At 45.9% G+C, this 22,425-nt stretch overlaps 1 protein-coding gene across 7 annotated transcripts in view; it reads right to left on the bottom strand.

The window, feature by feature from the left end:
- GAS7 (growth arrest specific 7) overlaps nt 1-22,425 on the bottom strand; it is a 110,577-nt gene that overhangs the window by 36,533 nt on the left and 51,619 nt on the right. For 6 of the 7 annotated variants that reach the window (XM_084492556.1, XM_084492555.1, XM_084492560.1 and 3 more), the window contains 3 exons: nt 10,483-10,554; nt 8,337-8,422; nt 4,119-4,172 (listed from right to left, as the gene is read on the bottom strand). In XM_084492556.1, coding sequence (XP_084348682.1) covers nt 4,119-4,172; nt 8,337-8,422; nt 10,483-10,554 — 212 coding nt within the window. The remainder of the gene's footprint in view (nt 1-4,118; nt 4,173-8,336; nt 8,423-10,482; nt 10,555-22,425) is intronic. The other variant, XM_084492557.1, reaches the window with a different exon arrangement.

The following is a 22,425-nucleotide window of genomic DNA, read 5'->3' on the forward strand; positions in this document are numbered from 1 at the left end:
AATACGCTACTGAGTGAAGTTTTGTGTGGACCAAGATCATTTATTTCAACTGGCAAAGGACCAATGCTTGCCATCAAGACAATAATGCTTTCAAGGCAGATTTCTAAGGCACAACATTGTCACAACAGATGAAAAGGAGCAGTGTGGAATGCACCTCCTAATTTTATTTTGCATCCTTCACCAGATGACTGGGCATCACCCCTCTCTGCACATCAAGACACAGATGCGACAGATGGCAAGAAGCATATACAACACTAGTTGAGAAAGGAAACTGCAATGGAAATGCGTATTTCCTGCTAAAAATGTCACATGCCTGACAAAAATTAAACCTGTGTCATTTGGAAGCTATTTACTAAGACTGTTACATCAGTGATATGTGAATAAATAAATAAAATCACCAGAAATTCCCACACTCGGAGAGGTGAAGGTGTCCCACTGAGATGGACTGAATGCACCGCACTACTTCCATGTACACGGCAGGAAGAGAAATAGTGAGTACAGATCAGCAGGTGATGAAAGTAGGGTTAAATTAGTGTCTTTCTCAAAAAGCATTCTCCGATTCAAAGTTTTCTTAATAAATTAAACATTCTTCACTGCTCAGAAGTTTATGCTTAACTATATTGAAATGATGCTGAATTGGCTGGAAAACATCAGTTACGTTTAGTACCACATCCAAAAGGAAACTGGTGTCAGAATTTAAGAAGTACAATACAGAAGCTTTTGATATCCTAAAAAAAAAAAAAAAAAAAAAAAAAAAAAAAAAAAAAAAAAGGCAAAGAAAAAAGATTATTTGTGCAGTAAAGTTAACTTACAGTTTCCTACAGAGTCCCTGAGGAAGCATGACAATTTTCAAAAATCTAGAAATATTACTAAAACAATACGCAATTGTCTAGGAAATCTTATGACTCTTTCTTTCCTTTCATCACCAGATTTTCCTAGACTTAAACAAGAAGTCTTGGACTTAAATTTCCAAACATTTCTAAAACTTCACAATGTATCTCAGCAGGACAGGGATGACTGGGCAGGCGTTGAGCAGGACAAGGCCATGAGCTCTCATCCCATTTCATTCCCCTCTCAAACCTTTCTCTGAAATATTCCTTTCCTTGTTTCTAAAAGAAAAGATAGATGAAAAAAACACTCGTTTACCAGCTCAGTCCCATTGATGGTCTTTTGCCTAATGCTAAATCACTGTGTCATCAGTTACATTCAGAAAGTTTCTTCAAATGAAACACAACTCTATTCTCCCAGGACACGGTATCCCATTCTACCTTTTCCATTTAACTCTCCCTCACCTCCGCTACATGAACCTCAGCTTTCACAGGTAATTCTTGTCCAAAGGATTATCTCTTCAGAAGGCAGACAGCAAACCATCCAGGCTAAAACTAATGACTGAACTTTGAAAGTCACTGCAAAATCAATGCAAACCACAGACCTGCACTTCTGCTTTCTAAGTGAGCATCAACAATTTGTGCAAATGTCAGTTTCATAACAGTCTATGATACAACCCATCAGGGGATTCCTTTCCAGAGAAAACAGACTCTTAGTGTTGGTAATATTTGTTTACCAAAATCACCATATCCTTCATCTTGTTGAAATACTCCAGACCACAACTGTCTTCAGGATTTCCAGAAGCAAGAGTAAGTCACACTCCCAAACTGCACTCTGTAGAGAAGGCACTTGCACTTCTAAAAAGTCAGAAGCTAAGTCCCACTCCTCTGCGAGGCTACAGTTGCTGAGCAAGTGTCATTACCTGATGTTTGCAATTTACCTATGACAGGATTTGTGTTTAGGTGGAGTTTGCTAGATTGAGAACTCCAAAGTTAACGATCAAACTCCTCTTTGCAGGAAGAGGTTCTGCCTGAGCACTGCTACAGACCAAGAAAAAAACATTCAACAAGTCAAGGACATGCCTTGAAACTCTGCTAACAAGAGTATCCCAAAGTTAGCTGGAGCAGTGGAGAACAAACATAACCTCCATGGAGGGGGGAGGTAATTTACATTGCTTTACAGTCCATATGAGAATGCTGTTTTTAACAATGCTTCCTTGATGCAGGCAATGGCTTAGAGTAAACAGCTGTTAAAATTAGATTGGTTTTGGCCTCTTTGATTCATTATACTCAAAAGCTTTGGACTTCTGTTGGAGAAAGGCACACACAGGGATCCTTACATAACACACAACACTTCATTGCTTTGTAGACGCTACCAGATGGCACACAGGCCAACAAACATGACAGTGAAAAGCCTAAGTCTTTACCCTGTAAGCAGCAAGTACTTCAGAAACACAGGCACTCTTGCTTTTATGTTGCTCTTGCATTACAGTGCAACCCACCCAAAAGTCTCGTCCAAACCCTCTAGCCAAGATATTCAGCTTGTGGTTTGCTCCTACCCCTCTCACCCTGACAGGGAAGAGGCTAAGAATACATTAGGTGGCTCACACACATTCCCAATCACAGCCACCTGGGGACCCTACAGCAAATGAGCAGATTCCCCAGGACATTTGCCAATCTGCCCAAACCAACAGATCTATATTCACTTCATGACATACCACTCTCAATACTGTAATTAACAGTACATCTTCTTATGTTTAACAACTGATTTTGATAAAAAGAATCCTCAACAGTGTATCTGTTTTTTTCCTGAAAAATGTTGCTATGTGGCAATGACTGACCTGCGCTGCACTTAGAAGGGGAAACCTAAGCATGCTCCTTCCAAACCCTTGCTCCTGTCACCAGAAACCCAGGGAATCATATTCACCGAGGGACAAATCAACAAGCTGTATGTAACAATGCAGACAACAGCCTCCTTCCTGTAGTAACAGCTAACCATAATATATAAAATTAAACATTAAAATTATAACATTCCTTTTGTTGTCTTGTATTTTATACCTTGGCAATGCTCACAACTACAAGCATGCTTATTCCCTCTCCTTTCTTGGAGCAACTCAATTACTTTCTTATTTATCTTTATTATTTCCTTTTAAATAAACCATTGTACTTCCAGCCACTTCCATTAGTTTCTTTTGATATCCTTCCTGTTTTTAAACATCTGTCATGTACTGAGGAGTCCAGAATTTCACACTTTGTTCCAGATGAGGTAATCATTCATACAAAATATATTAAGATTTATAAACCCGATAGTGAGAACATCTTAACTGAACCAACTATATTTAATTATTATTATGAAAAGTAATGTAACAATAACTTCATGCTGATACCTAAAATCTTAGGCTGTATCAGAAATCTTCAGTTGCACTGGCACAAAAAAATACCTTTGATGTCTTTGAAACGCCAAAAATTGTTTTCTAGCAGGGCAATGACCCATCTCCTGCATTTTTCTATCCTTTCAGTGCTTCTTCAACTATTCAGGCTATTTCGGGGAGTGCAGAAGAACAGTTAAAAGCATAGTAAATTTTCTCAGGACACCTGATTAACAGCCAGAATCCTTAGAGAATGCCTGTTCCCTTTTTCAGTTATTTTCTTACCTTCTGGTCACCCCAGAATCACTAGAATTGAAGGCAAAAATCACACAGGAATTTGCACTCTGAAAATCTCCAAGGATGAGCAGAACTGAACAGAACTTCCTGAATTGGAAGGGACCCACAAGGATCATTCTAGATGGAGTTCCACCCTTTTGGTGGAAATCCCAAGCTTCTCATGGCACCGACTTAGTATTTAAACACTGCAAAAGTACTCGTGGTGAAAAATCCGCTCCTGCAGTCCATCCGGAACTTCCTCACTTCCTCCCTGCAACACCACCCGTCCTTCCACCGGGCACCTCCGGCAGCCTGGCTCTTCGCCTCCGCTACCAGCCGCGCTCGCCCTACGGCCACTACCCCGGAGCGCCTAGCACCCGTGGGCTGGAAAAGCAAAGCCGAGCACGGCGCCAGGCGCAGGTGCCCTCGAGGCGTTCCTGCCGCGCTGCCCCGAGATCGGTCCCCGGGATCAGCCCCAAGCGCTCTGGCTGTGGCTGACGAGACGGCAGCCAGCGACCCGCCCCCCCTTCACCCCGAGGGGGTGGCGCCGCAGACCCCTCGGCCCTGTCCGCCTCCGAGCGCTCAGGAAGGTGACTCGCAGCCACCCCAGGGGGCCGGTAGCCCACATCGGCGCGGCGGCACTCACCGTCAGGCTGCTTTCCTTGCTCTGCCTCCGCGGCGCCGCCGGGGACCCCGGGGTCTGTGGAGAAAAGTGGGGCGCATCGTCAAGGGCGCTCTCGGAGCCTAGCATGGCGGGCGCGAGCCGTGCGGGGTGGGCGCTAGGCCGCCTCCATGGCACGGCACGGCACGGCACAGGAGCTGGAGGCGGCTCTGCCGGCCGGCAGGGCCGCGCCCCTTCGCCGCGGCCGATGGTGGGCCGGGCCAGGCCGGGCCGGGCGGCGGAGCCCGCTGCCAGCCACCGAGGCGGGCCGCCGGCCCCGCCGCCTCTCGCCTAAGCCCTCGGGGAGACACCGTTCCAGCGCTCCGCCTCTCGCCTCCGCCGCGCCGCTCTGTAGGGAGCGGCCGGGGACAGAGTCGGCGCTGCGGCCGTAACGCGGGCGCGCCCAGCGCGGTGCACGCCTGCCCCGGCCGTGCGCGCAGCCCCGCCGCCTGGGCGTGACAGCAGGAGAGCGTGTGTCACAGCCGGCCTGTCTGCTCGGAGGCGGCAGGAATCGCTTCCACTGCGTGCGAGCACACGTGAGCTGCCGCCACCGTCGTGGTCGTGTGCTGTGGCCCCCACACTGCTCTGGCTCCCTTCCCTTGCTCCTGTGTTCTGGGGATTGCCACCCGCTATGAAGACTATGGGGACCACTGGGGATACTCTTGGTGGGGTAGGGGGGAATGTATCTGAGCTAGCCTGGGCCAGGGCTCTGCTGGAGCCCCTGAACATAGCATTTCCTTTGAGCTACAACTTGAAATTCAATGTCCAGCTAAAGTCACGTCAACAGTGAAGTGACCAGGGCTGAACATGTGAGGTTTCACACTGGCCTGCTGCTGGACTGCAACACACCAGCCAGGCAGTTCTGCTGCTCCATTTGTGCTGGTTGTGACAACCTGAACCAGCAGCATTTAGTTTTTAGCTGCTCTCTAGGAAGCTGTAAGTGAGGCCTGGCCCTGTGCCCAGCACAGTACAGTTCTGTTTTGTTCTCAGTTGTGGCTTTTTCCCCCTTGAGCTGTTTCCAAGAAATGTGGCTGAGCTTGCCCAAGGGATCTTGCCAGCATTTGCTTGCATGATGGCTGATGCCCAGGTCTAAGCGTCCTGGAGAATGTCTGGAAGCTGCTCTCCAGCAGAAAGCCTGTGCCAAGAACAGGCAAGGAGGCAGTCAAGGCAGAGCAGCTTGGGATGGCCCAAGACAGAGGTAGGAGAGGAACAGGCCAATCTGTAGAAGAGTCTGAAGGCCTAGAGAGCAGCACTAGAAAAACACCTTCTTGCAACCAACAATATGGTCAGATGTTTTCTTTACTGAGGACTCTTCTGCAAAAGCATCCACAGCTCCCAGGAACAGCAAGCTCCCACATGGGTGTGGACATAAGCTTCTCTTAGTACTAATGCAACCAGCAGCTAGTTACAGATGCAAAACTAGTTCAGAGTTCAAAGCACGAATGAGGTGAGGACTTCAGTTTGGGAAAGCTGGTAATGTAAGAACAATGTAAATAAAGTATCATGGAGGCTGCCAAAGTGAATGAAAGAAAGAATGAAAAGGATTTTTGTCAGTGTAATGGTTGAGTCAGCTAAGCAAGGCAGTGCATGAAAATAGACTCCATGTGTATCTCAAATGTGTATCTCTGAGCAAAACGATGACTTTAGGCAAACAGGTGAACTTGAGTGAGACTCAGCACCCTAAAAGAGGCAAATGTTAGAAATAAGGTTTGGGGGAAGTCAGTTAATCTGACCTGTGCACCAAGATACATGTATAGCAGGTATCTTGAGAAATTAGATTTGTTGCACAAGGATTAATATTGCTTTTTTAAAAGAGAAGTCACACCTTGCAAATTTATTTGGATTCTCTGAGGGAGACACAGCAGGCGTGTGGACAGGGTTGTACAGTAATGCACTATGTCAGCTTTTAAAATGGTTTTGAGGTAGGTGTCAAAACCATTGAGCTAGGTTAGGTGTCCATGTGCTCTGCCTCTAGTCTGTGTAAATTCCTCAGAGAAGAAGCAGTGTAAAAATTAAATGTGAAATGTTTCTAATGAATGTGAAAGAACAGGGAACCTGAAATGACGGATTGTATCACAGGAGATGTCATGAATTCACTGGGAAGGTAAAACCAGAAATACTGGCTCAGCTGAAAGAGCACCCCTGATGTTATGGGGCAACAGTAAAGGCCATGGACAAGAAATAGGGTGAAGGCAAAGGGGGACACTGAGCAGGCAACACAAAATTTAGATCAAGAAAACAGAGGGACACTAAGAGCAACAGGCAATCCAGTTCAGCATGGTAACTGCACACAAAATGTGCATTCCACTGTCAGTATTTAAATAGTTGCACTACAGGAGAACCTAGCAGTTAACAGAGAAATGAAAAAGAGAACTCAGGTCCTATACAACCAGGGGAAAAGAGCCAGCAGGCAGGGAAGTACAAAAGTGCTACCTAGTACCTATTCAACCGTTGCAGTTTTGGCAGAGAATGAAGTTTCAGTGCTGGAGCTGGAAGAGGGCCCTGTGGCATATGATGAAATGCAGGGAATACTCTCCTGGAGACAAGAGGTGGTGCAATCAAAAGTGCAAGGATATTTAGTAAAAGATGAGACAAACAGGCAGAGGAGAGTGGCTGTTGAGTCAGCATCTTGAACACTAGCCTGAGGTGAGATGGGTGTTGCACGGGCTATATAAGTCGCAGAGGAGGGCCTGTGAAAGGACACACAGAAATGGATGAAGTAACTGAGAAAAACATTTCAGACAAATTCTTTGTGAATAATGTCTTTGGGAGGGAAGGCTGGAGCTATGTAGTAGGTTTACGTGTCAAGGTTTTGGTAGCAGGGGACCATAAGGGTGGCTTCTGTGAGAAGAATCTAGAAGCTGCCCCATGTTAGGTAAAGGCCCTGCTGCTGACCAGAGCCAAGCCAATAAGCGATGTTGTTTGTGCCTCTGAGAGCATATTTAAGAAAGGAAAAAAAAATGCTGCACCACACAGCAGCTGGGAGAGTGAGAGGAGTGAGGAACAGTCTTGCAGGCACCAAGGTCAGTGTAGAAGGAGGGGGAGAGGTGCTCCAGGCTCCGGAGCAGAAGTCCCCTGCGGCCTGTGGTGAGGACCGTGGTGAAGCAGGATGTCCCCCTGCAGCCCACAGAGTACCACAGTGGAGCAGGGTTCCACGGTGCAGCCCGTGGAGGAGACCACGGTGGAGCAGGTGGCCCTGCACCGATGGAGGCTGCCACCTGTGAAAGACCCCTGCCAGAGCAGATTCCGGGCCGGACCTGTAGCCCGTGGAGAGGAGACCGCGCAGGAGCAGGTGACCTGGCAGAAGCTGCTGCCCGTGGGGGATCCAGGTTGGAGCAGTTTGCTCCTGACGGTTGGACCCTGTGGTATGGACCCATATCTGGAGCAGTTCTGGAAGAGCTGCTGCCTGTGGGAAGCCCAAGCTGGATCAGTTCGGCAAGGACTGCATCCCACAGGAGGGACCCCACAGCACAGGGGATCAGAGTGACCGAGAAGGAGCGGCAGAGACAAAGCGCTATGGACTCACCACAGCCCCCATTCCCCTGTTCCCCTGTGCCGCTCAGGGGGAGGAAGTGGAAGAGGGCTGATTGGGGGAAGGCGTTTTTAGTTTCTTTCCTTTGTTTCTCACTTTTCTAGCTTGTTAGTAATAGGCAATAAATCTTACTGTCTCCCTATGCTGAGACTGTTTTGCCCATCATAATTACTGGGCGATCTCCCTGTCCTAATTTCAGCCCTTGAGCCCTTTTGCATCATATTTTCTTCCCCTTCCTCTTTGAGGAGGGTGAGTGAGAGAGCAGCTGTGGTGGAACTTGGCTGCCCACCCTGGTAAAACCACCACGAGCTGCAAGAAAATACAATGAGAAAGACATGGACAGATCTGCACATCTAGAGGTAGGCCCACATTTTAGGCTAGAAGGGCAGGAAATTTTGGAGGGTCGTTAACAGTGACTGAAGGGATTTTTCAGAATCCTGAGGGATTTTTCAGAAAGGAGTGATAGGGCACAAAAATTCAAAGTATTTTGGCATTTTGCATTGTTTTGCCAGTTAGACATAAAGACTGACTTTTCTAGATGTAATGAATATGACAGATTTTTTTAAAGAAAATGCCTTTAAACATCCTACTCTGACAGACTCCTAAACTACTTAAGCAAACACCCACATATGACTTTGTACCACTGCTTGGATTTTTTCCCCAAAACTTACCTGGGGTTCCCCACTGGCTTTCCGGAGGCTCCTATGACCAGAGTCTAGTTGGTGTACTGGCGTCCCAGAAATGTGGTAGCCATTCACTGTAAGAACATGAAGAGTGAGCAGGCTTGCTGTAGGTAGCAAATGCATAACTACACATTTTAAAAACTAATCATATAATTGAATATAAATGCATGTACTCTACTGAAGATTAGCACACAGGCCCATTCTCCTCTCAGCATCTTGCAGTAGGCTTTTATCAGCAGTTATGACAGGAGTTAACTGAGTTGGAAGAGTCAAGGAAAAGAGGCCCCAAGTCATAGGAGCATAGACTGGTTTGGGCTGAAAGGGGCATTAAAGATCATCTAGTTCCAAACCCCTACCGTGGACAGGAACACCTCCCACCAGGCCAGATTACTCAAAGCCCCATCCAGCCTGGCCTTGAGCATTTCCAGGGATGGGGCATCCGCAGCTTCTCTGGGAAATCTGTTCCAGTGTCTCACCACCCTCAGAGTAAAGAATTTCCTCCTTATTCCTAATGTAAACCTACCCTCTTTTAGTTTAAAGTTATTATTTATTGTCCTTTCACTATACTCCCTGACTCCCTGACAAAGAGTCCCTCCAAAGCCTTCCTGTAGGCTTCCTCTAGGTATTGGAAAGTAGCTATAGGGTCTCCCTGGAGCCATTTCTTTTCCAGGCTAAACAGCCCCAACTCTCTCAGCCTGTCTTTGTAGGAGAGGTTCTCCAACCCCTTGATCATCTTTGTGGCCTTCCTCTGGACTCTCCTAATACTTCCATGTCCTTCTGGTGCTAGGGGTCCCAGAGCTGAATGCAGGGCTCCACGTGGGATCTTAGTAGAGTAGAAGGGGAAAATCACCTTCCTTACCCTGCTGGCCATGCTTCTTTTGATGTAGCCCAGGATGCAGTTGCCTTTCTGGGTTGCAAGCACGCACTGCCAGCTCATGGCAAGCTTCTCGTCAATCAACATCTGCAAGTCCTTCTCAGGGCTGCTCTTAATACGTTTTCCACCCAGCCTGTATTTGTGCTTGAGATTGCCTTGGCCTAGGTACAGGACCTTGCATTTGGCATTGCTGAACTGCATGAGATTTGCACAGGCCCAACTCTCAAGTCTGTCCTGGTCACACTGGATGGAATCCCTTCCCTCCAGAGCATGTCAGCTGCACTGCACAGCTTGGTGTCATTGGCAAACTTGCTGAGGGTGCACTCAATCCCACTGTCCATGTCACCCACAAAAATGTTAAACAGTGCCGGTCCCAACGTTGACCACTGAGGAACACTACTTGTTATTGATCTCCACTTGGACATGGAGCTGTTGGCCGCAACTCTTTTGAGTGTGACCATCCAGCCAATTTCTTAACCACCGAGTGATGGACGGACCACCATCAATGGACCAAAACTCAAACAGTTCCCATAGCCAAGTCTGGTAAAATGATGTGTTTGAAGAATTAGTCTATGTAAAAGCACTGGTTTAATGAAGACGGACTGTTAATTTCAAGAAAGCAAGCTTTGTAAGATGTTTATGATTTACGTACACAGGTGTAGGGTGCTTTACTTTTAGAAAATAGTGAGTAAAGAATAACGTTCATAGTAGGCTTAAATGAAGATACACAGCTATGTTACAAATCCTTTGGTTACAACAAGATGTGCATCCTTAAAGCATGCTTCCCACTTGGCTCAGCCAGTAAAGACAGGCATCAGTTTGAAAAATTTTGGCAAAAAACGTTCCTTTGGACTGCATTATTATCAGCTGACAGAAATGTAGCTACCACATGCTGCAAGACTTCCTTGTGCCCATGTTCCCTCAAGAGCCTGCAGAAAGCAGGACTGGAAAAGGCAGTAAGTCCTTCTCTCCTGAAGCCTGCAGCTCCAGTGCCTTGCTGGGCCACCAACTGTCTCATTGCTCCAAGGAAGGAGCCACCTCAGGTCTGAGCAGGCACTTCAGACAGGCCAGAAGATGCGTCAGTTAGGAAACAGCAGGTGAGATGTATCAGAAGGGAAAGCCTCACCACATTTGCTCTGCCACACAATTGTGTACATTAAATATAAATCCCATTCAATCACAGCATTTTCAGTTGCTTTGCTAACTTGTAGAGAAAGAGATTCACCCAAGGCAGTGGTCAGGCATGGCAACAAACAGTACCTGCAAGATTCTTCTGTGTCACAGGGCTCTTTGGAGTCCCAGGCATGCTGCTTGGCCGCTCCCAGGTTGTTTCTGTTGAAGGGAAACAGCAATGTAAGGATGATGGAGGCCTAGTACACCCAGCAGAGTTACATGTCTATGATATGTACAAATGGGTCTGACTCTCAGTGTTCTCTGATCCAGGTACCCCATGAGTAAGGTGTTTGCACCTCTCTGCACTCGCCATCTCTTCCCTTATCTTCCTGCCTTGCTTTCCAGCCCCCACTCACTTGGCAGCCTGCTAGGATCAGTGGAAATAGATTCAGAGTAGCATCACCAGTTCTTCCAGTGCAGGTGTACGCCAGGGCCACACTCAGCAGGATAGCAAGATACAGCTGCATGCAGAGATCACAATCTATGCAGAAAGCATTTCCAAGTGTAGTTAAATCAAGCCCAGGACCCTGTCTGCAGCCCCGTGCAGACAAGGAGACCTGCCCACCCACAGCAACTGCAGCACAGACAGCTATGCCTCTTATCCTGGGAACAAAGACCAAACAGTGGAATTGCCTTTCGACCTGTTCTTCGCATGGAATGCAACTCAAAGACATAGTTTTAGTGATGTAAACACAGACCACAGCACTTTTTTCCCCTCAAAAAAGCTATTTCCCTTGCAAAATTTTCTTTTTCTGCTTGGTTCTATGTCACACCACTTTTAATACTCAAAAGACTGCTGCTGCTGCTTTTTTCTTCTTATTCTCCTCTAGTTTAACCATTCTGCCTATTTTCTCATCAAATGCAAAATTATCTTTGGCCACATGCAAAGCATAGAGTATTTAATTGCAAAATTTCACAGAAGTTGCAAATGGCATAGTGGAGTTAGAACAGCAACTTCTTTAAAAGTCTAGCTCAAAAGCCCAAGACAGCAACATTCCTTTAGAAAATAAATATATATATTAGCATCAAACAAAAATAAATACTACTGCCTATCAATTAACTAAGAAAATAAGCAAGTTAGTGTAATCAAGTCAAAGAACTGCATTGACCACTTCGTTTCAAACTGTGATTCTCAGAATCCAACCAACAGCCAATCCTGCCAAAGCCTGAAATCCTACCTCTCTCAATATTCTGGATGGAAATGGGCAAGTGGCAACAGGACAGGAGATACTGAGAAAGCCTTTGTGTGTAACAGCATAGGGGCTGTCAGTCAACACTTGTATGGGTGGCACATAAGGCTCCCTATCCTAAATAAATGCTTATTTGAGCAACAAAAAAGATGGCAACATATTCTTCAAGAACTATAACAGGGCTACTGGGTAAAGAAGGAAGAACCATTTCCTCTCTCTTCATATATACATTCATTCACATACATACACATGCAGATGTATTCAAGGGTTGCTTCAGGTTCTTAATTTCAGGAAAGGGGATCCCAAAGTCCTTACTTCAGGAACTCCAGATCCCAGATGGGGGAAGGTGCCATCCTCCCAAACCTATCATGCTCACATCCTTGAAGACACATACCCTGCTTCTTGCTTTGCACTCTCTCCCCTTCTTCCCAAGACTCAGAACTCATGTCAAGCTTCTTGTCAGCCAACACCCCCAAGTCCTTTTCCTCAGCTGCTCTCAATCCATTCTCCACCCAGCCTGTATTTGTGCTTGGGATTGCCCCAACCCAGGTGCAGGACTTTGAACTTGGCCTTGTTGAACTGCATAATGTTCATGTAGGCCCAACTCTCAAGCTTGTCCAGGTCCCTCTGGATGGCATCCCTTTCCCCCACGTGTGTTGACCGCACCATACGGCTTGGTGTCATTGGCAAACTTGCTGAGGGTGCATTCAATCCCACTGTCCATGTCACCAAGATGTTAAATCATGCCAGGCCTAACACTGACCCCTGAGAACACCACTTGTCACCAGTCTTCACCTGGACATTGAGCTGTTGACCGCAACTCTTTTGAGTATAACCATCCAGACAGTTCTTTATGCACTCAATGGTCCATACATCAAATCTATGTCTCTTCAATTTACAAATAAGGATGTAATGCGGGTCAGTGTCAAATGCTTTGCACACATCCAAGTAGATGACATTAGCTGCTCTTTCCCTATCCACCTAAGCTGTAACTCCATCATAGAAAGCCACCAAATTTGTCAGGCGTGATTTGTCCTTAGTGAAGTCATGCTGGCTGTCATCACTCACCTCTCTGTTTTCCATGTGAATTAGCATGGTTTCCAGGAGGATCTGCTCCATGATCTTGCCAGGAACAGATGTGAGACTAACCGGCCTGTAGTTCCCCAGACCTTCCTTTTTTCTGTTTTTAAAAATGGGGGTTATGTTCCCAGTGACTCTTCCAGTCACTGGGAACTTCAACAGACTGCCACAACTTTTCAATTACGATGGATGGTGGCTTAGCAACCTCATCTGCTAGTTTTCTTAGGAGCCTCGGATGCATCGCATCAGGTCCCATGGACTTGTGCACATTTAGGTTCCTTGGACTGTTTCAGACCTGTTCTTTTCCTACAGTGGGTAGTTCTTCATTCTCCCAGTCCCTGCAACTTGGGTAGTGTGGCTAGAGCACTTGCTGGTGAAGACAAAAAAGTCACCTAAGCCTTCTCCATATCCTGGGTGACCAGGTCTTCTATTTCCTTCTGGAGTGGGCCCTCATTTTCCCTAGTCTTCCTTTTATCACTGCATACTTCGTAGAAGTCTTTCTTGTTGCCCTTTATGTCCCTGGCCAGATTTAATTCTATCAGGGCTTTAGCTTTCCAAACATGATCACTAGTTGCGCAAACAACATCTCTATTCATCCAAGGCTACCTGTCCTTGATTACACCATCTGTAGGCTTCCTTTTTGTGTTTGACTTCGTCCAGGAGCTTCTTGTTCATCCATGCAGGCCTCCTGGCATTTTTGCCTGAGCTCCTCTTTGCTGGGACACATCACTCTTGAGCTTGGATGAGGTGACCTTCAAACATCAACCAGCTTTCTTGGGACTCTCTTCCCCCCATGGTACTCAACAAGCAGAATGCTGAACAGGCCAAAGTCTGCTCTCCTGACGTCCAGGATAATGATTTTGCTGTGCACCCTACTCACTGCCCTAAGGATCTGGAATTTCACCTTTTCATGGTCACTGTAGCCAAGGCTGCCCTTGAGATTTACATTCCCCCTGGTGAGAACATGGTCCAGCATAGCACCTCTCCTTTATTGGTTCCTCTATCACTTGGAGAAGAAAGTTATCAACAGTGCAATCCAGGAATCTCCTGGATTGCTTATGCCCTGCTGTGCTGTCCCCCCAGTAGATAATCAGTTGATTGAATTCCCCCATGAGGACCATAGCTTGTGCACATGAGGCTGCTCCTATCTATCAGTAGAGGTTATCATCCTCTCGGTCTTCCTGGTCAGGTGGCCCCCACTACGTCACCTGTCCCTGCCCTCCATTCAATCCTAACACATAAGCTGTGTCTACACAGAAATGATATAGCAAGAGCAAAAATAGTTCCAAGACCCAACGTATGCATGACAACAGAACAAAAGATGGTTTTCACGAATGTGGTTAAGCATTTTCTCCCAAATGAAAGCAGAAACCTGTTTTTTTGGGGGAAAAAAAAAAAAAAAGCTCAATTTGCATCTTTTTGGCAGAATGAGAAATGGCATGATGTGTCAGGCCTTCAGAGACACATGCTCTGTGTCTCTATGTTAGTCAGGAAACACAACTTCTGAAGAGGCCCCAGTGTGGGTGATTTTTGGATCAACGTGTAACAGCTGAAGAGGACATTTTGTGTCCCTTCTCCATTAATCCTCTGAGGTCAAAGCAGCTGATTAGCTGGTTTACAGTTTGAAAATGCAGCATAAGCCAAACATTAATCATAAGCCTTAAGTTTGCATAATATTCCCTGAGTGTATTCATATTGCTTTCAGGAATAGGTTTAGTAGCGCTGCATGGTGTTATGTTGTAGTGCCATTTTAGGAGCTACATGCTCCATAGTTTCATTGGCCAAACTGAGAATGGGACAGAGTCAGCTAGAGGATCTCTGGGTCTGTTTACTGTACAGAAACTTTCCCTTGTCTTAAGGTTCTGTGTCAGGTACTAGGTGTCACCCAACTGCTGGTGCTATCTCACATCTTTATAGATAGGTTTTGAGTTTGTTCTAGTTTTAACAGCAAGAAAACTGTAATGTTGAGCAGCTCCAAATACAGTGTCTGGATCAAATATTGTAAAGCTGTGCAGGATCTCGCCTACAGGAAAGCTGGGGAGGGATTCTTTGACAGGTAGTGTAGTGATAGGACAACGGGTAATGGCTTTAAACTAAACAAGGGTAGGTTTACATTAGATATAAGGAGGAAATTCTGTACTCTGAGGGTGGTGAGACACTGGAACAGATTGCCCAGAGAAGCTGCGGATGCCCCATCCCTGGAAATGCTCAAGGCCAGGTTGGATGGGGCTTTGAGTAACCTGGCCTGGTGGGAGGTGTCCCTGCCCATGGCAGAGGGTTTGGAACTAGATGATCTTTAATGCCCTTTCAGCCCAAGCTATTCTATGATTCTGTGATAAGATGCACATGTCACTCTGACGTGGATGAAGAACAGCAAATTAAATTTTCTCCTGTCACTCCTCAATGCCACAAGAAGAAACCCTGCAAGCTTCTCACACTGTTCCTGATAAGATGCAGAATTAGAAGTGATATTTGTGGTAAGGTAAAACAGCCTGCCCAGTCTTACCCCGTCTTTTTTTTCACTCACTTTGCACTCACTGGTGCCATGTAGGAATCACCTGTCTGTGTAGACAGTTTGCAGACCTCCTATTCTTTCCTTGCATATTTACAGGCTTTCTGCAAGATTTGCTGCCTGTCTGTGGCTCCCCAAAGTGCAAAACTTGGTTGGACCCAGGAGTCAAAAGGAGTGCGAACAGGCCTACTTTGTAAACAGCTTTCCTTTAACTGCATAATAATGCTCTCCACTGTCCAAACCTCCAGGCTGCTTGAAGCTGACACACTGTAGTGGGTTTACGTGGCAAGGTTTTGGTAACAGGGGGCCATAGGGGTGGTTTCTGTGAGAAGAATCTAGAAGCTGCCCCATGTTAGATAAAGGTCCTGCTGCTGACCAGAGCCGAGCCAATAAGCGATGTTGTTTGTGCCTCTGAGAGCATATTTAAGACAGGGAAAAAAATGCTGCACCACACAGCAGCTGGGAGAGTGAGAGGAGTGAGGAACAATCTTGCAGGCACCAAGGTCAGTGAAGAAGAAGGGGGAGAGATGCTCCAGGCTCCGGAGCAGAAGTCCCCTGCGGCCTGTTGTGAGGACCATGGTGAAGCAGGATGTCCCCCTGCAGCCCACAGAGTACCACAGTGGAGCAGGGTTCCACGGTGCAGCCCGTGGAGGAGACCACGGTGGAGCAGGTGGCCCTGCACCGATGGAGGCTGCCACCTGTGAAAGACCCCTGCCAGAGCAGATTCCGGGCCGGACCTGTAGCCCGTGGAGAGGAGACCACGCAGGAGCAGGTGACCTGGCAGAAGCTGCTGCCCGTGGGGGATCCAGGTTGGAGCAGTTTGCTCCTGACGGTTGGACCCTGTGGTATGGACCCATATCTGGAGCAGTTCTGGAAGAGCTGCTGCCTGTGGGAAGCCCACACTGGATCAGTTCATCAAGGACTGCATCCCGTGGGTGGGACCCCACAGCACAGGGGATGAGAGTGACCGAGAAGGAGCGACAGAGAAGAAGCGCTGTAGACTGACCATAACCACCATTCCCCTGCGCCGCTCAGGGGGAGGAGGTGGAAGAGGGTGGATGGGGTGGGGGGAAGGTGCTTTTCCTTTCTTTCCTTTGTTTCTCACTTTTCTAGCTTGTTAGTAATAAACAATAAATCTTACTATCTCCCTATGCCAAGTCTGTTTTGCCCGTTACAATAATTACTGAGTGATCTTCTCGTCCTTATCTCAACCTTTGAGCCCTTTTCATCATATTTTCTCCCCATTCCTCTTTGAGGAGGGGGAGTGAGAGAGCGGCTGTGGTGGAGCCTGGCTGCCCACTCGAGCAGAACCACAACACACACTCTATCTGGCTTTCTGGAAACACACCTCACCTAGGCAGAAAGAAACAAACCGATGGGAGTGCTTTTATTTCTTACCTCCCCTTTCTTGCTAAAATCTTTCCCACATTTGTGATGAATCAGAAACAGTTTAATGGCACTTCATTCCTTGATATTGTGGGGGAAAACAGCCCTAAGGCAAGAGGAATCGGTAGGCTTGTGCGTGTGAGGAGAGGAAATCACTCACAATGCCCTGAGACTGGAGTAAAACATTCAAAACTGTAGAAGCAGAAGGAATGGGTGAATTGAGAGTACAGTGAAAATATTTTCCTCTGGTTCCATACAGGGCACATAGCACAAGGAGATTTTGTTTAGTTTAAACATGAAGGTCTGACCTTTGCATCAATTCATCCTGTCTCTCCCTTGCTGACCTCCTGCAGACTACAGCATAAAGAATCTCCTGATTTATCACAGCAGCTGCTTCTCTTGTGCTCCACCATTTTGGCCCAGTGAGCCCTGCAGTACTGAACACTATAGGGCTATGGTAACATCAGCTTAAAAGGCCCAACCAGCCAGTCTGTGCATGAGTTTGTCAACAACATGGTGTCTTCTCATTGCACTGCAAAGTAACATTAGCCCAGGGGCCTCCCAAGGCCCTGATCTTTACTTCCATCCTCATACTTATTTTAAATTAGAGACAGGAAAAGCATGCAGAACTGACAGATGCAAATCTCCCTGCACCTGCATGAAACATGAGATTCAATCTCTTAAGTGCTTAAAGCAGAGCACTGTGTGGGACATGAACTATTTCAGCAGGAGTTGCCATGTCAGAACTGAAATCCAGCTCCATCCTACCCTGCAGCCTCCAAAGAGACTGAGGCTGCAATATAGTTTTTATTCTCCAGCCTTAAATGTTGCCATGGAGACACGATTATGGAAGAGTTCTTGAAATTTTATGTCTATGTGTTGACAGAAGAGGTGCTTGTTACTATTCCAGCAGTATGGGAGAAGCTGCTGACAACAGTCCTTATTTCGTCTTTCAAAGTATCTTTTAAAATGAGCACTGAGTACCATGCACTTCCTTTTGCAAACAATATGCCAGACAAAAGTGACCCTATGTTGCAAGTGTGGTAGTGATAATAATGCTGTTTCCAGCATTTACTGAGACACACTTTGCTTTTCTAGGTTTTAGGCCACTTTACCAGGGTAAGGTTACTACACCACCCTTTAGCTAGGGCATTCTGTATCACAGGGAAACTGTCACTAGGAGGTTTTATCTGTAAGAGAAAAGACATAGTAGAAATGCTTGACATCTCTTAGTCATCTCCATAGAGGACTTACTGTCTCAGCTGCAGTTCTTAAGTTTAGTTGGAGTAGGTATTGACTATGGCTGGTGAGATACAAAACAAAAAGCCCAGCCTACAGACTAAATCCATCCAAACTCCCTAACTCTCTCAGAGAGCTAGAAAAATATGTAGGCAGAGGAAATACTAGAGAATGATGTGGTTATGTTCCTTCCATCCACTGATCTCTTACTTCAGGTCTGGCAACCAGCAACTGAGAAGAACTAAAATTTGTCTGTAAATGGTGAACATCCTCACTGTTTTCCGGTGTTGTAGAACTTGTTGTCTTACAGGAAAGAGTCCCTGTAATGAATTGCACCTGACTTCATTGAGTTTCAGGCTGATGTGCTCAGGTACACGACAAGGTGTGCTAGGCAGGAGCTCCAGGAATACGCCTATCTAAGGGAACTTCTGGGCCATCTCCCTCAAAGAAACAACATGTTTTCAGCTTGCTTTGCTGTTGCTTTCTAACCGAGCAAAGATAAAATAATTCTTGTTTACTCTGTCAAAATAAAGAGTTCAAGATTTGGTAAAGGTTGGAAGTTACAAAATGACCAACCAGCTTTAGAGTCACCCTTAGCTGGATTCTTTCCAGGCTGTGCTCAGGCTGTCAGCATAGATCTCGCATGCACTTCCTCTGGAGAATGGTCACTGTACAGACCCACTTTTCTCCCTCTCTCACAACAAAATCAGTGAAAATGCAAACATCATTGTACGATTGCAGGTCAGAAACGTCTCCTGCTTAGTCTGTTGTCACACTCCAATTACCCAATGAAATGCAGCATTATTAAAATTGCTTTCATGTTCTTGATTAAGGTCTAGCTTATTATAGTGCAGCAGGGAGGCTTCCTTTTAGTGCGCTTACAATCCTTTAAAATTATGTGTCTTAGAAAAGGATAGTTGAGCTTGTGACATCCTAATGTTACAGTGCTCTCAGCTCTGGCATTGCATAGAAGCTAGGAGACATAGATGTAGTGAATTATATATTTTAGGATGGAGAACCTCAAGACATGCAAAAGCCCCTTTGAGTTTCTGTGGGTATTCTCTGACCAAACAAGTGTCCTAATGGCAATGGTACTGCATAAAACATGACCACAAACACTGTTACCATCTCTTATCTGTATATGTTATGCCAGGCACCATTCATGACAATGGCCCGTGGACAAGGTGCAAGAAGGGCAAAGAGCCATGGACATTCCAGCTGTAGATTCCAAGGTGGGTTAGTCAAGTCAGTGGTAAAAGATGGCTGGTGGTACAAGAAGAATACTAGGTAGTATCTATTTTTTCAGGCAGACAGAGAAAACTTTCCTGAGCCTCTGAAGCGTTGGACTTCTCAAGATTCCTTTCAAGGAAATAACTACTTGCCGCTACACCTTTCAGACTGCTTGAAAGTCCATGTCCTAAAACTTGGTTTTGCAGGTGGCATTTTAGTGGTGATTTTTGTGATGATGAGAATAAATGGGCCTTAATCAGGATCAAGATAATATGAAAGCAGACTTCTTGCTTTCCAGGAAGAAAAAAGCTGTTCAGTAAATGGGAAGAACATAACATTGTAGACAAGAAAAGCCTGGAAATAAGAACACACCATGTAAGGCTGACCTCAGCTGAGAAAGCAAGACGACAGAAAGCCACACAAACACTTGTGTCATAAGTATGTGTCATCTTTAATGTGATGGACAACGTAGATGGAGTACTATTGTTTGACTAATGCAAGAGGTATCACAGCTGCAGCACATCTGAGAATTTCTTCTGCATAGTCAAATATTTTCCAGCTGAATCTACCACCCACACACAGTAGTAAACCACTCCCAAAGACAGTGAGCAACCATAGGGCTAATGACATAGTAACTGTGCACTCTGGGCACACAGTGCATTCAAACTCAGCATGGCAATCTAATTCTAAGGCTCTCCATTCAAAAAACACTCCAAGACCACCCATGCCCTGCAGCCTAGAAATTTCTCCACATTCTGTTACAATCCAGGTTATATGCAGTCTCATCTGCTCTGCCAGCACCATTCAGCCAATGCCTTACTACACTCTCATATCAAAAAGAGGATTAACTGAATGTTAAAGCAAAGGAGATTGTTCTCTCCACTTTTTTTAAAGATGGATAAATATTATCTATGCAAAGAAGATGAATTTAAGAGGCTACGCTATTCCTTACACCTTTCAGAAATCAGATAGCACCTCTACCCTCCTACCCTGACTGCTGCTTAGCTTCTTGACTCCTTTGCTTTCCTGTCCTTCCCCATCATGTCTCCCTCTGCATGGACTCACATATTCTCTCATTTGAAATCACAACACAAAACTGCAATTATTATTGATAAGAAAATGTCATACTAGGGAATTACTATATAAATACCCATTTCTTTCAGGTGATGGCAGTGTAGCCCTAAGGCTACAGGGGAGAGGCTCAGCCCTAATAAAACTGCATGAAGGTAAGAGCAGTCCTAACACTGCCTGAACTAAATTTGAAGCACTGTGTAGAAATGCAGCCAAAAAGCTGCAGTGCTAGTTTTCTTGCTTTGGGCTGTGAAAAATGCCAGCTAGAAGCCACCTGCCAACTCTGTGAAATAGCAACATGTAAACAAATGCAGTTCTTTGATGGGGACTTTCAGGTAGGAGATATTCAGGGCAGAAATCTTTTCACCTTACCTACACCTGCCTCCAAATTACCCACAGGTTGTTCAGAAGCGCTCAACATTGAATGTAAGCATCAGCACCCTGTCTATTTTGCACTCTGTCTCAGACAGGATATCTTCCTATTCACAGTCCTCCCATCAGCTCATATACATGAGAAGTTTTGAAAGCTTCACACACTGTGATTTTGCAACCCGGACCAGCCTGGAAACATTTATTTCCTGTAATTCCAGCACAACAACAGAGCTTCTAGCTGAGTTGCTGCAATGGTACCTGTCTTGGGAAGGGAACAGATGGGACATCCTTGTACACAGGAGCAAATAGCAATCTCAGCTGAACTGAGAAAATGGACACAGGTCCTGAGGACCCAATAGGGGTCTAGAGCGCTTCACTTAAGCACTTCATGGCTTCTCTTCAGTAAGATAACACACAATAGCAGTTCCTCATTCGTTAAGATCATGCACAATAATAACTCCTCATCTTAGTCACAGGCAAAGATAGAAGAGCCTGCATAGAGCAATGGAATGTTTATCAAGCCAGGACTTGAACCAGTTCACTTGAAATATGAAGGCCATAAGATAACTGGCAGTTTCTGGAGGCCTTATTTCATGTTTCTCCCAACAGGTCAACGCGGGAGCTGAACTTTGAGCCCAACAGGAGTGCAGATGGAGAGCTGACTCCCCAGGGATGGAGACCACCACTGTTTGGTGAGGTAAAAACAATGGAAAGAGCAGTACAGTTCTGATGAGGAAGAAATAACAAGAACTCCCATGTTCTAATTTTCTTCTAAAGCAAATAAGGGAATTGGAGTGCTGAGGGGTGTCTGGTCGGTTCAGAAATCTGGGAGTTGAGTACAAGGGTGATTGCCACTGTCTCCACTCCTCCTACCTTTTTTCTCCCCTTGTCTGCAAAAAGGACTCCTAAACCCACCCATGTGGGCTGTGAAGACTCCATTCCCACTTAACTGCCCTCACCTCTAGCTGCCAACACCCTCCTACATCCCCAGAAAGCAGAAGCAGATATCCTGACAGCCCCTTCCCTGATGCTGAGAAGGACCAGGCCAGCAAAGGGTGGGTTGCACACCCTGCACTTTCCATCCAGAGTCACAAGCACCAATACCCCTGCCCAAATTTTCCCTACAGGGCAGCAGGGGCTTCAAGATAGGGGGATGAGGGTCTGGGGCTGCTTACAATCAAGTGGCTTCTAATAGCCATTTCCTCTTACCTTGGAATGTGTGGTGAATGTAGGACAACAATGAATTGAGTGCATGTCATAGAGGGCTTGCAGAAGGTGCAAGGGACTGTGTGGCTGTGAGTAGTAAGGCTAAGGTTGAAGACTGTAAGCGTGGGGATAGCCAAACACGGGAGATTTTAAAGTCTAAAATTTGATGGGTAAAAAAATCCAAAGCAGAATATGTCCCCAATGCAAGGTCACAGGGGACATAGTGTCGAAGAACATCCAGTGCTGCAGGCCTGGGGTGGACCTTCTCACCTTTAGACAGTTATTTCTCAGAGTAACCATTTCTCTCCCATTCATTGATCCATCAGCAGAAAAAAATATTTTCCCTTCCATCTGCTGCATCAAACCTTTGACTACTGCACACACAGATACTAGTACACAGAAAAGCTTTCAGCAGGGCTTACAGCTCTTCAGAGGAACACTAAACTGTTTCTCTGTCCTGCTATAAGCTATATGTTGTGGCTAAACTGAATGAGGCAAAGTGTGCTACAGGGAAGGTGTTCTCCTCCCAGAGATAATCTCTGAAGTTGTACTTATAAAGTCTCCATTGCCTTTCCACTAACTTCCTTCCAGCCTCCATGTGACCTTCTAGATTCTTCTTATGCAATGAAAGTTTCTGCAGACATATTTTTTTTTCTTAATCATTGCTACCCTGAGAGGTCATATTTCTCATATTTCTGCTACTTCAATTCCCTAAACCCGTAAGACTTCCTGCTCCCATATAAA

This window comes from Aythya ferina, assembly GCF_964211825.1.
Source record: "Aythya ferina genome assembly, chromosome: 18".
Classification (NCBI taxonomy): Eukaryota; Metazoa; Chordata; class Aves; order Anseriformes; family Anatidae; genus Aythya; species Aythya ferina.